Source organism: Nannospalax galili, unplaced genomic scaffold, assembly GCF_000622305.1.
Source record: "Nannospalax galili isolate Female #2095 unplaced genomic scaffold, S.galili_v1.0 scaffold87, whole genome shotgun sequence".
Lineage (NCBI taxonomy): Eukaryota > Metazoa > Chordata > Mammalia > Rodentia > Spalacidae > Nannospalax > Nannospalax galili.
The window spans coordinates 11,446,608-11,464,800 of NW_008360320.1; the positions used below are offsets into that span (position 1 = coordinate 11,446,608).

Sequence of the window (18,193 nt, forward strand, 5' to 3'; positions counted from 1 at the left end):
ACTTATTCAGAGGTTATGCCTGTTCTTTAACCAAATTTTCTTTTTAAATACTTACCTGCATCCCTTGGAATTTACCTGTTGATAGCATGTGTGTTCCTCCATTACGTTTGGTCTGTAATTTATGAGTTCATAATTTTCATTTGCTCTAAATTTCCTCGTAATACTTTGTTAACAATCATTGGAAAGGTTTGTTGAGGATCTGTTTGTTCCTCAGGGGTCACATGGGCTTAGGACAAGACTCTGGCTTCCTAGGCCTTTCTTTTAACCAGCTCCATCTATGTGAAGATAATTCAAAAGGCTTGGTGGGCCATGACTTTGCTTGGAAACATTGAGGGCATGTTTACTCTGTGTTGACTCTCCTCTTTGCCAACTGGATACTGATTTGAGTCCTTCTAGTGGGGTCTCTATGGCCTCCCTGAACAGGAGACCAGGTGACTTATCAGTTACAGGATGTTTTGAGAGATGTTCCATAGTCCCTTGGGACTTAGTCAACCTTGGAGGGCAAGGAGCAAAAAATTGTCCCTTTAAGTCCCTCTGACCAGATTAGTATAGGCCTCAGGATCTGGCTATTAAGCACTGAAGAAGGTTAGTTACAACAATCTTGTACTTTAATTGCCATGTAATATATATATATAGCTTTGGCAAAAAACATTCTCAATTAAACCTTGACTTGGTGTGTATTTTTTCCTTATACTCATTGACTGCACTATGACCTTAGAAAATTTAAGGTTATCTATATATTATTTGTCTTATCCTTTATGTATTGTAACAAACCCCTATATAGATCTTTATCATTTGCATAGATTTTCCCATTTGTTTTCTATTCTGGAAATATCCAGCCATCACAATCTTGTACAAAAATCCTTCTTAATAAAATATCTTCACCTGCAAATCCTTCTAACATCTTTCACCTTCCCACTTTCTTTCTAAATAACCATGAGACATAATAGCAAACTGAGTAAACTATTGCTCCTAGTAGCATGATTGGTTAATTTTAAAGTCAATGACATAAGATTGTTGCAAACTGATATGATGAACTTTTCAAGTACGTGGAGAATAGCTACTCAATTAATCCACATTGATAGATGATCGTTTCAGCATTTGACCAGATAGCTGCCATTTTTAAAAAGATCAAAACACTCGTAAGTGATAAGAAGGTGAAAAATATGAATCAGTCTGACACCTGATGAATAAAGTCTTCCATATAAAATTACAGAGAATTTTTAAAATATTATACTTGCAATAAAAATCAACATTTACATGTTTCATGTAGGCATAAACAGATTACCATACTAAGCTATTATTATAAACATAATTGATGTACGTTTAGCAAACAGTGGGCTAGGGTCTCTAAATTGTTTCCTGGTGTTGATGAAGGTCTATTATAATAAAAAGTTACACCTGTACTGGTTTTGATCTTCTTCCTTAGGGATAAAAGTGGGCAGCCCTCACATTCCCATGAACCTGTTGTTTTAATTACAGTGAAGCAAGTGTGTTTCATACAGTAGAAAGATGTTTAAAAAAAGATTAGTTTGACTATCTCACAAGTGTGAGTTTGAAGCGTTAAATGGGATGAGTGGAAAGCTCATATCTATACAGAATGTTCTGCTTCTGATTCAAGGACCCGACCCCCGAAGATATATTTTCAAATAATCATCACAAAATACTGAAAAGCGTCTCATTTCAAGGCTATATTCAATGCTTTTAGAACTGTCCTTGAAATGGAATATGTGACTGAAAATAAACAGATGGATTATAGCAAGCTTTTAAATGTTATTTTCTAAAGATATAAAACTTTTCCCCAAACTGCAATATATATATATATATATATATATATATAGATATATATATATATATATTTTATTTTTTATATATAACAGTGTGCATGTAGATGTGACAGTAAAAGTTTCAGAAATCATGTGGATCCTAGGGATCTAACTCAGGTTGGCAGCAAGCCCCTTCACCCATTGAGCCATCTTGCTGGCTGACAAATTATATTAGAATTTTGGAGTTCTCTTAGCAAGCTGACAAAACATACCCATTATGTAAGTTGTTCCAGGTCTACCTTAATTCTTGGCAGGACCTCCTTTGTAGGACGGAATGAGTTAGGTTGTATGTTCATGCAGGGGTTAATATGTAGTGGGAAGGGTGGTCTGTGTCTTTCCTAAGGGAGTCTCCCAGGAATTGTTCTTTAATTGTAGTTTAATATAAGTGCATATTAGGACATTGCAATAAAATCACATGAACACTTCATTCTCGTGGGTACACTTTCAATGTCAGCTGCATTTTCTTCAATATGAGAAAGTAATCCCTTCACAAATTCCAAAGTGAGTGTTTCATCAATGCTCACAGCAATTCTCAACCTTTACCACCCTTCCATTCCTACATTCCTCATATTTCAGAAGTCAATTCTGCTTCTCAGTTCATTGAGAAAACAAAGTTAAGATCATTTTAACTAGGGGCTAGGAGATGGCTCAACAGGTAAATCGGTTCGCTGCTCAAGAATGACAACCTGAGTTCAAATTTGTAGCTCCCATGAAAACAGACAGATTGACAACATATATTCCTGTAACCATAGTCCTCTGGGTAGTGGAGAAAGGATCACTCGGGCCTGCTGGCCATCAGGCCAGCTCCAGGCTCAGTGAGAGAACCTGTAGGGAATAAGGTAGAGTGTGAACTACCACATGCCCTGCTCGTGCTTCCCCACAGGCGGGATTCACTCACCTACCCACACAGGTACACATATAGTTAAAATACCTTTGCTGTCTACCCTGCTAACTGCTATCTGCCATTTCATTATTCTAGCTTTTAGACCTCAGAGAAAGTGTTCTTAGTGTTGTATGCTGTCTCACTTTGTGCCCAAGAGTTCTGGCAAACAGTCCCTCTTCCATCGCTCCTTGGCTTCTAGACTTTCTCTGTTTTGGTGAATTAAAGTTTGTCACCTATTTAGTTCCTGAGCTCCAACATGGCTTTTGTGAATGACACACCCAGGCACACACTTTTCCTTGTAGCTGAACTTGGTCTTTTCTGTCTCCTTGGCTGACCCACCCTCACATCACAACAACCTCAGCTTCCTCACAGCTCTGCGGTTTCTCCTTACTATAACTTCACACACTGCTATTCTGGTAGCTATTTTCCAACCTCTTACAGCTCCAGTTTGTTTGGTTTTTAGTTTTGATCATTCTTCTGAATTTTAGACTTAAATATTTTACTATCTATATATACTCTTCCTTGGATGTCTCCCAAGAACACCAGCCTCTCTATATATTTAAAAATTGAAAAGTCTAACATTTTGGTTGAGAAATTCAAATTCAACATTCTGACATTTCATGAGACAGTGGCTTTAGTATTTGATTTTCATTTCCCCAAAAACAGTTTTGACCATCACGGCGGCGGCAGCTTCTCCACACGCCCCTCCCTTTCCTCTCCCCGTTTTCACACTAGCACTTGGACCTTTCTGCAGTTCCTGTTCATCCCAGGACCAATGATCCCTCAGGAAAACATCAAGTCACGTCACTCTGCTCAGAAATTTCCACTGCTTTCATGTCTGGTTTCTTAAGTAAAACCAAAAAGGACCCTTCTGCCTATCACAATCCCTTTCACTTTAATTCTTCCAAATTTCTCTTGTTCTTCAGTGACTCTGACCTCCTCATTGTTCCTTAAATTTATTGAATACCTTTTCTGTATCCTATAAACTTTACCACATGGCCTTTCATTCAAAGGAATGTCATGCTTAAACATTAAAAGCCTGTGATCTCCTCAGGTCACATTCTCTGTAACTTACTCTCTAGTCATCATGATTAAAATTACTCTTCACGGCTGATCTCCACCACTTAATTCTCATCTGTTTTAGTTTTCTACAGAGAGTGTACCTTTTAATATACTATAAAATCAGTACATTTTTCCTGTTTTGGTAAAAAAAATATTATTTTATTTTATGTGTATGAAATGTAGGTAGGTGTACCTATGTCACGCAATGTCCTTGGAGGTTAAAAGAGGGCATCAGATACCCTGAAACTGGAGTTAGAGATGGTTATTATCCACAGTGTGGGTGTTGGGAATTGCAACCAGGTCCTCTGCAAGAGCAGCCCGTGCTCTTAGTTACTGAGCCACCTCTCCAGCCCTGTTACCTGTTTTTTGTATCTTCCCATAATAACATAAGATAAACTACATGATGATAGATAATTCTGATTTTTAGCTATTGTGATCTTTTATTTACATTTTCCTAATACTTAAAATAAATTAAAGTATGAATACAGAAATTTTTGAGGCAAATATTTGTTTTATTCTAGACATTATGAAAGGCAGGCTTACAGTCATATTTATGCACTTTTATTTTCATATTTATATCATATTTCATATTTATATGACTGATACTAGTTTTAAAATAACATCTAATCAGTGTCTGAGGTTATGTACTTGGAGTCCTTTTTAAGAGACAAAATATTGAGTCAGCAATTCTTAACTCTCATGTTGTATGATTTACAGTAGAATCTTCATCTATGTCCCACCACTTTGACTGAATCATTCTGATCTCTTTAGACAATTTCATGAGTCTCTTCCCAGAACACTATGACATGTCTATGACTGCTCTTTGTTCAGTGCTTTCCATGAGGTTAGAATGTTTTCCATGGCAACCAGGATGGCCTTGACCTACGAGTTTCTGAGGTGCTCTATTCCCACGCCACAAATTGTTCCTCATGATTCTCCCTTCTTCTCCATACTTTTAACACTTATTTATCACTTACTGAGTCATACACTCTACAACATGTACGTGGGAACTGTTTTTCAGTTTTCTCCTTATAACAGCTAAAAATCTGTCATCTGAAGGTCATAGATTAAATATAGAATAGCTACAGTTCTCTGACCATCCATGTTGGAATTTATGCAATAAGATTTTAAGGAATAGTAACTTTGGCTCAGTGTAATATTGGTGAGGCTTCCTTTATTTTGGATATTAAGTTTTTATGGTTATTTAAATAATTTTGTGGTAAATCATATTTTATGATTTATAAGCAAATTGTTTTGAATTTCATCCCCCAAAATCATATGAAACAAACTCTAAAAGCTGTGTAACTACCTAAAGCAAAAATTTAAACCTTGAATTCCTCCTCCCAGTCATACCTAGAAGTACCATACACAGGGGCTGGAGAGATGGATCAGCAGTTAAGAGCACTGGCTGCTAATGCAGAGGACCAAGGTTTGATTTCCAACACACAGATGGTGATTAAAAACCATCCGTAATACCAGTTCCTGGGTATCCAACTCTCTCTTCTACTCTCCATGGGCATCGCACGACACAAGTGCACCTATCTATATGCGGGCAATATACTCATACACCTTAGGAAGTAAAAAAATAAACATTTGAAAAGAAGTGTCATACACCACTCTTGAGTGAAGAAAATTCAAGTTATAAATTGAATAGACTTTCAATTTTTATTCACTCTCACTCTGATTGGAATATGTATAGTCTGTTGATCCAAAACTTACCATCGTTTAAAGACATACTTGCATATTCCTACACTTATGTGTGTGTGTGTGTGTGTGTGTGTGTGTGTCTGTCTGTCTGTCTGTCTGTCTGTCTATCTGTGTGATGCTGGGAATAAAAACATAGATTTGCAGATCTTAGCTTTCTATTCTACTCCTGAACTATATATAACCAGTTCCCAAATTGGTTTTATTTGCCTTCATGTATCCTTCCATGGTCTCCTCTTTCAGCAATTTTTAAGAAATACTGTACACAAGTACCCCATCGGACTCTTGAAGAAAAGGAATGGCTTTTACATCTTTGATTCTGTAGCATGAAACTTAGGGCCAAATATGATTTGGTCAAGCAAGTTCATCTGAAAAACTTAAGATGGTGGTGATATATGTGTCCCTGATGTCGAATTTATGGAAAATAAAATATGATAAGCTCTCAGGAGCTCTTTGTATTTTGAGAGTGGAAAATGATAATATTTTACCTACATCCGTACATTAAGAATGTGTGTTTACACCTGTTTGTAATACATTTACTAAAAGTTATACTGTTGAAGAGAGGAGAACGTAGAGCCTGGGAAAGAGGTAAACACAACATATTTATTCGGCAAGATAACACTGAATATAAGATGGATCAGTGTTTTGAATGTTGCTAAGACACAAAAGTACAAATCAAAATGAAATAGAATTTCTTTTAATACTCTCACATCCAGGGGCAGTCAATTGTAGTAAATATTACTAATTCATGCACATGAAAATATTTTCTGTATTTTTTTCAAATGTAATCATGTTAGGAGTAAATATATTGTAAAAACCCAATATACAATGAGTTCACTAGAACTTGAGTAGAGACTGAAAATCCCGAATATTCTAAACTATCAAAAGGAAAATTACAAATTTGTACATAAAAACAACTCCAGAAACCTTTTTACTTCTAGTAGAGGAAGCAGCCCCACTGGTAATCAGGTTGAGAAGGAATTTGGCAGTTCTACGATACAGATGCAATTCCTGAAGTCATGATGCCTGGTATAGAGTCAAGAAAGAAAGTTTCATTACAATATTTAGAACTTGCTACTCAGTTTTTACCCCCTTGGGTAATGAAGAAACTAAAATTTCCATGCTCAAAATAGATTATGCTTTGATTCAACATGGTCTATAAAGCTCACTGGCTGGAACATATACATACATATATGTATATACATGTGGCCTATTTGGTATGATAAAGCCTGCAGTCATAAACACACACAGGATTCTTAACCATTTTCAGAACAGATTGTGGGAGCCAACAATGGAGTCAAGTCTGTCAAGTTGTCTGCTCAGGATGAACAGCTAAAATTAAGAATTGGTTTAGCTTTGCTGCAGAATAGAAAAGGTGGATCCCAGGCCTTAGCTGCCGTTGCACTATGTGTCCTCATGTTTCATTTTATATGCTTTTGTGTTCATGTTCAGAACATTCATATTTGATTTAGAAACATTTTAATTTTCAGATCAGCAGCTGTGTGGTCCTGGTGAATTTCTTTGCCACGATCATGTGACTTGTATCTCCCAGAACTGGCTGTGTGATGGGGACCCGGACTGCCCCGACGATTCGGACGAGGCTGTAGACACCTGTGAGTACAAAGACTCTCCTGCCTTTGTATTCACGTCCATGTGAAACGAAATGTCAGTTGCTTTCATGGATGACTGCTGTTCTAGTTGGTTCAGTGACTTTGTTTTTGCTTTTTTGTTTACTTTTCTCAAATAAGATACGTGAAGCCTTTTGTTTCTATTTCTTTTAGAATGAGAATGTAAGTGAGTGGACCACAGTTTTATAGTGTGAAGTAATTTATGAAATGAAGAAAATGCAAGGTTAATACTTTCAGTGTGATTATAATAATAGTGAAAAACCTGACTTGAAGAGAAAAAGAAATAAAACATAGTAATAAAAGGGTCTTCCTCCAGTCTGTCTCACAGTCTCACATATTGTGAAATGGAAACGCATACAGAGAGAATCTTAAGGAAATCAAACTACTTGGTCTTTGGGGGACAGGTTCTCCCTGTAGCCCTAGCCTGCCTGGAACTCCTTGATATGTAGACCAGGCTGCCCTCAAACTCAGAGATATGCTTGCCTCTACCTTCTGATAGCTGGGATTAAAGGCGTGTACCACCATGCCCTGCCAGAAAAATCAAACTTTAACATTCACACTAATTCTGCTAAGTTTCTGTATCCTGAACAAATTATTAAATACTTGTTTAAAACCTTGATGACAGAAACTTATCAGTCTATACAGTTAGGAACTTAGCCTTTATAATAGGAGATTCAGATGGCCTGCTACGTGTGGGTGCTATTTTTTTTAAAAAAATTTATTATTCTTATTTTATGCATATGAGAGTATTGCCTGCATGTATGTAAGTGCACCCATATTATGCAGTGCCCCCAGAGGTCACAAAAGTGTGTCAGATCACCTAGAACTGGCGCTATGGATGGTTGTTAGCCACTATGTGGGTGCTGGGAACTGAACCCATGTTCTCTGCAAGAGCAGGCAGTGCTCTTAACTGCTGAGTCATCTCTCCAGCCCCATTGTGTGTACCTTGTAATCCTGGTTGTAACATTGTGATGCTGAAGGCTTGTCCTCAGTGGAAGTACTGCTATAATAAAACTGTAAATAACAATGTGGCCACAGTTAAATGTCCCACGGTTGTTATTAATGTTCAATTATTCTTTGGAGTTGAAACTGTCTACTAATTTTTATACTGGCATTGCTATTGTACCATCCATCTGTGCATGTCATATGACAAGAACTGCTTGCATATCAATATTTTCTCCAAGGCCACCAAATAATTCTGTAGCATCAAAGAGAAGAAAAATCAATTATTCTTGTTGTTTGATATTGTGAACATAACATGTGTTGGTTTTATATTTTATATACTTGATTACTAATTTTGTAGAGAGGACGAATGCGTCTTTATTAAAACCTTGTATTAGAAAACAGAAGCAATTCTTATTAATATTTTTCATGTTTGGTAGTCCTGATAAAGTTTTTCAACATGGATGAACTTGACTGTATTAATTGCTTGATTTTACTTTAAATCAGCCTTCCATGGCAAAAGACTGTAGTTATTTAACACATTTTTCACTTTCACTAATCTCACATTCACTACTAAAAATCATCCAGGTTCTGTGCATGGTAGTTTTAAAATAAGAAAATAAAATTAAGAAAAAAATGTCATATGTGTAAATACATTTTGGAAATCATCTTAAGATATTATTAGCAATAAGAAGGAATAAAGTACCCATACATGCTATAGCATAGAATGCTAAAAATATTATGCTGAGGCAAAGAGACTAGTCAAAAGAAGCATGCATTTTATAATGCCATCCGCATCAAAAGCCCCATAGAAGCAAACCTATACTGCAAGAGTGTAGAGCAGTGGTTGGGAAGGAAGTGAGGAATGACTGCTAACGTGTATGCAGTTTTTTAGAGGCATGATGAGAGCAGTTTAAAATTAGATAATGATGATAGTGGAATAGTTCTGAATGTATTTACAATCTTTCAATTGCATATTTAAAATGAATTGATTATGTGACATATGAGTCATGTCTTAATAAAATTGTACACAAAGGGAGAAATACCTCAATGTTGTGCATGTTGGTGCTGATGTTAAAGTGATGTGGAAAGAGAGCAGTAATAAATGCTTTGCCTGTGGATTGTATCAATAATGGGGCCATGATCTAGCAAAAGAATCATTCGAAGCTAGTGCTCCCCTGCTCAAGTGCCATTTAGGCTCTTTCACTGTAAGGAAGTGCTGCCAGGATGAAATCAGAATAAAAAGTATGGTGTTCAATTTTGGTAGTAGTGTTTGGTCTTGTGTTCTGCCTATATCTCCTCTGTGATGGGACAAAGGCAAGCTGAGAAAAAACTCTTGAAACCCCTATACAGGAGGTACAAATGCAAAGGGAGATACTCTGGAGCTGTGTGGCACAGAGCAAAACCCAGACAGATGGCTGCACAGTTACTATGGAAGAGTGCCCTTTGTGCTGGTAAAGGACAGAGAACAATGCTGTGCCAGTCAGTGGCAGCATCAGAACGGACGTTGTTTATACTCCAGATCCTGTTTTGCCTGAGTAGTAACCTAATGAAGACAGAAAAACTGATATTCTACCTAATTATTTAATCTTGGAAATATACTTAAATTTACAGTTAACCTATTCCAGGTTAGTGATGCCAGTCATTAGCAATTAAGATATAGACAATCATAGAAAGGAAAAATGCAAAAATTCAAAAATTTCCAATTCTGATTTCTCAGTCCAGATCACCACAATTTCCACGGTGAGTGCCTTATACTGTGTTTTGTGATACTCATGTGCAATTGTCCCTGATTTCCATAAAATAATAGCACAATTTTAGAACTACATGAATGTATAAATTCAATGTGTATAATAAATACTTGAAATGTATAGACTTGAAGATTGATTCTTAGGAAGTGAGCAAAAGCTCAGTGTATGAATACAAATGTTATTATCTTTGATTCTATGACAAAACATGTAGCTACAAAATTTAAGATGAAAATAGACGATGCAGTGTATTTATTCTTAAATCTACTTAGCCTTGAAAATGAGAAGAACAATTCAACATAAAATTTATTATGGCTTCACAAGAGCTCTGAAGTGACAAAATTCCAATAGGGACTAGATATTGTTGAGGATAAGGAAGAGAATGACCTGGAAACTCTAATGACATTCTTTTGAAGAAGAGCATATACATAAAAGCAAAAAATCCCAACTAGGAAATGAAATTAACACACAAAGGAGACCGAAAGTTAAACGAACCATGCTTTCCTCTTTGTTTCTTTGGAAATATTTTCTTGTATCCATCTGGCTGGAATTAAATTTAACCACCAGCAACAGACAGAGAAAATGTGTGAGTTCAGTTTGCTATTCGGTGGTCTGCGTACTGGGAGGAATTATATGAGATATGAAATTAGAAATTTTAGTGATTTATAATTTTATTATTAAGTATGAGAAATAGTGCTTAGAGAGATAAAGTTCTTATTTCAGCACACCATTTAAATGTGTTTTCCAGTATCTAAATGATTAGCACCATCTTTAGGTCCCATGAGGCAAAGAGAATAGAGAATCAGGAAACTCCCCATCTTTATATTCATCACTTCCAACTCAGTATTGTTAGATGGTGTAGTATGTAACCAAAATGAAAACAAAACCTAGCAAAGTTTCCTTGTGAAATTCAGGCTTGGTACCATCTGTGGTAAAGAAGTGCTCTTAAAAGACACTTTCTTCTGAAGTATTCAAAACTTAATTCCCTTAGGATTATTCTGTTGAATTCTGTTGAATGCTTAGTGATTCTTCTTTTCCAACAATTAACTCCAGCTGGTGTGATGCTTTCTGGGAATCTGATGCTATTATACTCAAACTTGCTTCTTCCTCTTTCAGTCAGGAAGGTATTAACCTTCCTACATTCTTACTGCTTTATAACACTCCCTCAGAATACTGCTTAGAGACATCTTTGTTTAGAGAGCATGTTTTGTATATAATGATACTTTACTGAACGAAGAAGAATAAAAACAGCCTTTGGGATATAAAATTTACAACCTGTAGAATTGTGACTATTTGTACTTTAACGTTCCTAATGTCTTCTTCTATAGAGGTATGAGAAATTTTTAGTTGTAGACCTCAATAGCCAATGCTTTAAGTTTCATAGACTCATTGGATCACCACAGCATATTATTCCCTGTTACGTTTCCTTTTTGTCTATCTTTTAAAACATCCCTGCCCACAATCTGAAAAAGAAATGAAAAATAAAAAATAATTGAGAAAGAATAAAATCAACCGCAGGTAATATTTAGCTAGCAAGCAGCAGGTGGCCAAGTCCCAGTAGCAGTATGACTGCTGAAGCTCACATCTCCAGTTGTGGATGCAGCTCTGTGTGAGCCATGTACGGCAGTGGCATAGAGTGGTTGGTACCCACACAGTGAGGGAATACTGCATAGAGCTGTGTGTGAACTCGGGGGTGCCAGATTGAGGAAAATGGCTCTGTCTGCAAACTGTGCTTTCCTTCTAGTTTTGAAAAGTTCTTTATTGGTGAGGAATGCATCTGAGTACATGTTATAAAAACAATGGCTTAACTGCATAGCAGTTTACTTTTCTGATTCAGAATATTCATAGGTGAGCAAGTCGATACCAATACGTCAGAATGAAACCCGCTTTCTTCTGTGTTTCTGTTCTTCCATGTTTTGCTGTCAGTCTTATACTCATAGGGCGGCTATTCCATGTTCTCTGGTAGATAATTCCATTTCCGACAGAAAAAGGAAAACGAGAGAAAAGAAAGGCAAACGCTAGCTGAGTGGCCATGTCAGAAGAACAAGAACTTTTGTGGAACTTAGACCTAATCACTTCCTGCTTAGCTCTGTGCCAGAACTGATCATATTGAATCTGGGATAACAGATATTCCCAACAAAAGCCATTCTTGTGGTGAAATGATAAGTACTTCTGGTTCCTTTATTGTTGCTGTGATGAAATACTCAGAGAAAAGCAACTTCTTTTCTCCTACTTATACAGTGCAGGATCACAGCCAGAGAATGGTGCTTTCCATTGTGGATATTTCATCTCAGCTCAATGACCATAATCAGGTAATCCCCAGAGGCCCATCCCCCAGGTCATCCTAGCTCCTGTCACATTGGTAGTTAACATTAAACATCACGCTAATAAAGAGAAAGAAGAGAAAAGATATCAGGCAGGCAAAGCCTCCTGTAGGGAGGCAGTGATCTCTGAGCATTGTAAGGTATTTGAATTGCAAGTATGTGCCACAAAACCTGTTATTCATCCATGTTTTCCCTCTTTCAAAAGTAACTTTCTCTACTTCCTGGAACTGAAAGTGACTGTTAGTGACTGTCTCACACTGTTAAATAGCAAGGTCTCTTTTCTGCTGCATTCATCTGCTTTCCAGATGCCCAGAGCACTGTGCACCACCTTTCCTGGAAGGTTTTCAATAGACCATCCACTTCTCCATTTTCCTGTATTTACTGAAACTTAATTGACAAATCAGCTTTATTCTGGAAGGATGTATCCTGGAAGAGGCATGGGCTGTCGTTTAAAGTCATCTGATTAGGCTGTTAACATATTCTAGCAACTAAGCTAATGATACTAGTATATTACGGAAATTTTGATATAGAGATTATTTTGGAACAGATGACTTTTTCTAGCAAGTTTTTGAAAAACATGTTCACTAATCTAGAGATAAACAATAGTATAAGTACATGTGGGCAAATATTGTTAATTGATGTAATAGTCCTTCAGTGCAAGCATTATCTTCCCGTTTTGTACAAACCAGATCAGTGAGGTTTAGGGAACATGATCATTTTGTACTCCTCCACATAGATCGAGTAGGGAAAGCAGAGCACATGTTTCTTTGAAAATGACCTCCTTTTTCAAAATACCGAGGTGAAACACTGTTCCTAAGAAGACCCATCAGGCTACCTCATTTTGAAGTGTAGTATCATTTGAAGATCAGGGAAGGTCATCCCAATAGGGCTGTTTCACACAGGCTTTGGGAATGATCTGATCTAATTGAACAATGTGGTAAAAATAACAAGTCTCTAGGGTCATAGCAATGGATGCTTTTCTGAAACATGAAAATGGCTGGAAGTCATTAGGTTAGATGAGACTCTGCATGAACTGACCATCACTTCCATTATGTTTCTGTGGTTGTAGGATTTTATCTTTATTTGAATAGTAGGGTTTTAGTCAACTTCTTATTTTCATATAGAAACCTGAACCCTGTGATAGAAGGTAGAAATTCTTTTTTATAATTTCCCTCTAAACTTTCTTTCTCTGATACCGGTCAGAGAAATAAAATGAAATTCAGGTGGGAGATTATTAGCAAACAGATACTGCCCTTTAAAATATACAGCAGAATAAGGCACTGGAAGTAGGCTACAGGAGCAGTCCTTGTTTCTTAGTAATGGTGATTTAGAGGTCACTTTGCAATGAGCTAATAAATGAGAGCCTCAGAGCTAAGCTTTTCGTTAGGTAGAGAAACGGAAATGATCTTACTGATTAAAGAGAAAGCAAATGAGACCCATGAGGACAGTTTATGTCTCTTTCTATTCTTTTTGTTTTGTTCATTTTATTCTGAGGCTCTTCTCCTTAGCAGTAGAGAGGCCAAAAGCATTGACCCCTTTTGAATATTAAAAAAATACACCCATTAAATAGATGATATGAAGGGGCTGTGGTAAGGTAGTACAATATCATGAATTAAAGGTGCCTATCTAATGTTGGTTCAAATCTATAGCACAGTGGGACTGGGAAAGGGTGACATTTCTCCTCATGTGGAACCACTGTGAGGTAACAGCATTTCTGAAAGTTGGCTTTTGCAATTCTAAGAAAGGTTGATTTGAACAGAGTGCCTGTAGTTCCCAGGGCCAGAAGAGCTCAGGGGTGACCAACAGGCTCACTTCCTCTCAGCTACTCTTGTTTGCTCCTCTGATCCAAGATTGCTGGTCCCAGAGTTCAAAAGGACAGATGCCCTCAGCCAGAACTGAAAACGGTAGGAATGAGCAGTCCCCATGGTGTAAAATGAAACATGCTTTCTAGAGACAATGCTGGTAAAATCTCCTTGGCTTAAGGGATGATGTTCTGTAAACAGACTCCTTGGCAGGCTCTGCAGGGACAGAGCTGAAGCAGAGCAAGGAGTTTTCCCAGAAACCAGCGAATCCATCATTTATCCACAACTAATCTCACATTTGGGGTTAGGGATGAAGGTTTCTTACCTTTCGTGGGTGAGCACATTTCTTCCCAGAGGACGTCTTATTCTTTATAGTCAGAGTATAAAATTTACATTTGACTTTCACTCAGAAGTGCTTCTAAAATGACATATTTTGCTAAATGAGCCACTAAAGGATGTTGCATACTAAGAACTTATTTTCAACAGTGATGCCATTCTCTCTCCTTTCTCCCGGTATGTCTATCACCAAGACTAAGAACGGGATATGAACCCTATCTCTGCTTAGCCAGTAGGGCAATGAATAACATCACCTTACTGTTTGCTCCTTGAGTCCTAATCTGCTTTAAGCAGTATAACTGACTTTGGACTGGATCATTTTTTTTTTTTTTTTCCCTAAACAGTTTGTAACATTAGCTTTTCTGATTTGAGTAAAAAAAAAAAAATAAAGTGAGGATGTGTTTACGTGGGAAGGTAGCAATTCAATGAAGGTAGATTCACAGCCCCCTGCCCCCTAGGAAGATGCTTTATGGGCCCCACATTATTCACTGTATCGGCCCCACATTATTCACTGTCCAGCCTTGAAGAGTCAAATATAAGTGGGGAAAACTATTCAATTAGCATAAAACTTCCTGGGTTCTCCACAGCAAAGAAGAAAAGAAACAGATACTTCCCAACCACCCTGACGGAACTGACAATACTAAAGAAATTACTGATATACTCATTTATAATACAAGTGAAGCCAGAGCCTGATAATTTTAATCTATCATATGCAGGAATTAGAGGAATGGCTTGTTATGATACTTTGTTACACTTCAAAGTATGTTTTTACACTAGTACAATTAGGCGGTCAAAGCTATGTTTTGAGAAAAATTGTCCAGGAGTTCATTAAACAACAAGAAAGCAACCACTCTTGCTTAGTCAAGAGTCTCATAATCAATTGGTAAAAGGCTAAAATAGGAACTCAGGCTTCTGTTCCTTATCTTCATATTATAAAACATTATAGGCTAAGGTATGTCCATGTAAAATTTACATTAGATCCATGAACCCTATCATCTAAAAATGTAATTGCACATAGAGATAGGCTACTCAAAAAGTAATTAAGTTAGAATGAGATTATCAGGGTTGGTCCTAATCCATTTTTACTGGGATGTTTATAAGAAGAAGAAATTTGGAACTACTAGACTTAACAGGAGAACTTGCGAACAGGTGGCAACATGTTGGTGATATTCTGAACTAGGATGTTGTTATCTACATCTATTAGATCATTATTTTTTAATTCTGAATTGATCTTTGGCTTAAGCAAAAGACTAGTTTGCAATTCATAAAGGAAATGCGCATATATTATTAGAACTGTAGTTTGGCAACAAAATTTTCTTCACTATTTAAGTGAAAATGGATAACATAATTTAATTCAAATACTTATTTGTCTAGTATGTATATATATAGAAGAAATATGTAATCAGATTCCCCAAAGGCCCACGTGATTGATCCATCAGCATGGTATCCTGTGTAGCAGTTCTAATCACTAAGATGAGATCAATATTGCAGACAGCCTGAGTGTGTACCACTTCACAAACAGATATCAATTATCTTGAAAAAGGAGCACTATCTTCTAGTTTGTGAGGACACATGCATAGTAGGATCTAATAGTAGCCTTGGTTCTATGGCGCTCTTGAGCATCCCCTTCACAGGAAAGAAAGCAGAGATAAAGTCAGTCTCTGAAAAGAGCAGAGCGACTGGTGATAAAGCTATAGTTGATCACTATCCATGCCACACCTGTCTCAAGGCAGAGCAGGCCAAGAGAGGGCAAAGCAGTGTCCAGACTGAAAAACTTGACTTTCAGCAGATGGAAGGCTTTCATACAGGCCTGTCTCGCTTCACAGTCATTCTGGCAAGCTTTCTGATACACGGCTTCAGGAGCATGCTTTTGACAGGAATATGCATGTTTTGCTATGTCATTTTATACACAACAGATGTTAATCAAATGACTCCTGTTTTGACAAATCTTGTAGTAGATGTAAGAATTAGTAAGATAAATATGAAGATTTTAAAAAATTAAGATGAATTGCATCTAGTAACAACCAGAGGGAAGATTTTTATTTGTCTACTTAAAATATGCTTAAAATTTGTATATGCTATTATGTTACAGTTGTGTGAGGTGTAACGGTTAATGTTTATATGAGTATGTATCTGAATATTATATACCTGTGTGTGAAAAAGCTGAACCTGGAAAACTGATATCCCCTTAGATACACACAAACAACTCACACATCTTATTTATTTAAAAAACAAGACTGCTGATTATTTTTAAGGGATTTTCAGCTGAGTTTATATTGCTATGTAACAAAGCACATGGGGCCTGCTTATAGTACCACACATTTATGAGCTCTGCATTCTGTAGTGCAGACGTCTAGCAGGGACGGGTAGGCTTTCTGTGTAATATCACACATGGCTGACCATGTATATCCAGCTGGGACTCTAATGGTGCAGCCTTCCTGGCTGTCTGCCGCAGCCAGTCACAGTACCAGCCACAGCAGGCCACCACATGCATTGGCACGTGATACTCCTCCAAGTTCGAAGCTAGCAGTGCTATGTCAAAACTAAAACTTCATCCTTCCAATTCCTGATCTTCTCTGTCTTCAGATGGAGTAGACCATCTGCTTTTAAACACCTACTCAAATTACAGAGAAATCTTTGATAATCTTTTACTACATAATAGGGTGTTATTTGAAGAATATCTCATCAGATTAGCAGGCTACCCACCTTTACAAATGAAGAAATTATGTAAAACTGAAATACGCTAGAAATCAGTCTTACCTTAGTCAACTAAAATGATCACAACAAAATCAGGTCAACAAATAGAGTTAACCATAACAAACAACTGAGAAGGTTTAAGCCATAGAACTGTATTCCTTCACAGTTTGAAAGACAGCTATGGCAAGGTTTAGTGTTGCCAGGACAATTTAATTCGGAATCATTCCCTTGGTTTGTGGACAATCATCTTGTCCAGTGTCTATACACGGCTATCCCCTTCAGTGTGTGTGAACTCCTCTTAATATGGACACCAGTCATAGGGAATGACTTCATTTCCCTTAAGTGTGTTTTTGAAAGTCTTTTCCAAATACAGTCACATTTGGGGGTACTCAGGGCTTAGCATTTCAATATGTGAATTTTTGAAGGTGTAATTTCCATAAACTGCACAGACAGAATTTAAAACCTAAACCGAGGGGGTGAGTGAGGCTCTTAAGCTTGTACTTTGCACGCGTATGTTGTATGACTCACCTTCCAGGTTCTTGTCCCAGTCCTACAGCTTGCTCTGTTTAGCTAAGAATGAAAAATGGAGTTACTGCCACTGTGGTTTTAAGGAACAAAATCTTAACTTTCACATCACTGATAGGCTCATTTGAGTTAAGGATCTTGTCTCTATTTATACATCCATACCTTGTTTTGCATCCAGGGGAGCAATCTGTGAAATTTTGCCTGATATTCCAAACACAAACATGTAGTACTTATTGCCCTAGTTACTTTCTGCTGCTGTGATAAAAACATTGACCAAAACCAGTTTGCAGAGGAAAGGGTTCATTTTACCTTCAGCATACAGTTCTTCATGGCAGAAAGCCAGGGCAGGAAACAAAATATGGACCATGGAGGAAAGCAGTTTACTGGTTGCTCCTTGCCCTGTGCTCCCTTTCTATGTGCTCAGCCTGCTGTCTTATACACTGCAAGGCCAACTGTTCAGGTATAACACCATCCACAGTGAGCTGGGCCCTCACTGAACAAACAAGAAAATGCCTCACAGAAATGGCCACACTCCAAACTGAAAAAGGAAATTGCACAATCCAGGTTCCTTCTTCCCAAGGGTATCAGGTTGATAGTGAAGCTATCTAGCACATTTATGGATTAAGTTCTGATACTGAACATCTTAAACTTTTCTCATCCGTTTGCTAGGACTCTCTGGAGATACACAATGTATGTATAATATCTGCATATATATA

General features: G+C 37.2%; 1 protein-coding gene across 1 annotated transcript in view; it reads left to right on the top strand.

Moving 5' to 3' along the window:
• Window positions 1-18,193, top strand: part of Lrp1b (LDL receptor related protein 1B) — a 2,166,816-nt gene that overhangs the window by 376,178 nt on the left and 1,772,445 nt on the right. The window contains exon 2 of the mRNA XM_008825194.2: window positions 6,966-7,088. Coding sequence (XP_008823416.1) covers window positions 6,966-7,088 — 123 coding nt within the window. The remainder of the gene's footprint in view (window positions 1-6,965; window positions 7,089-18,193) is intronic.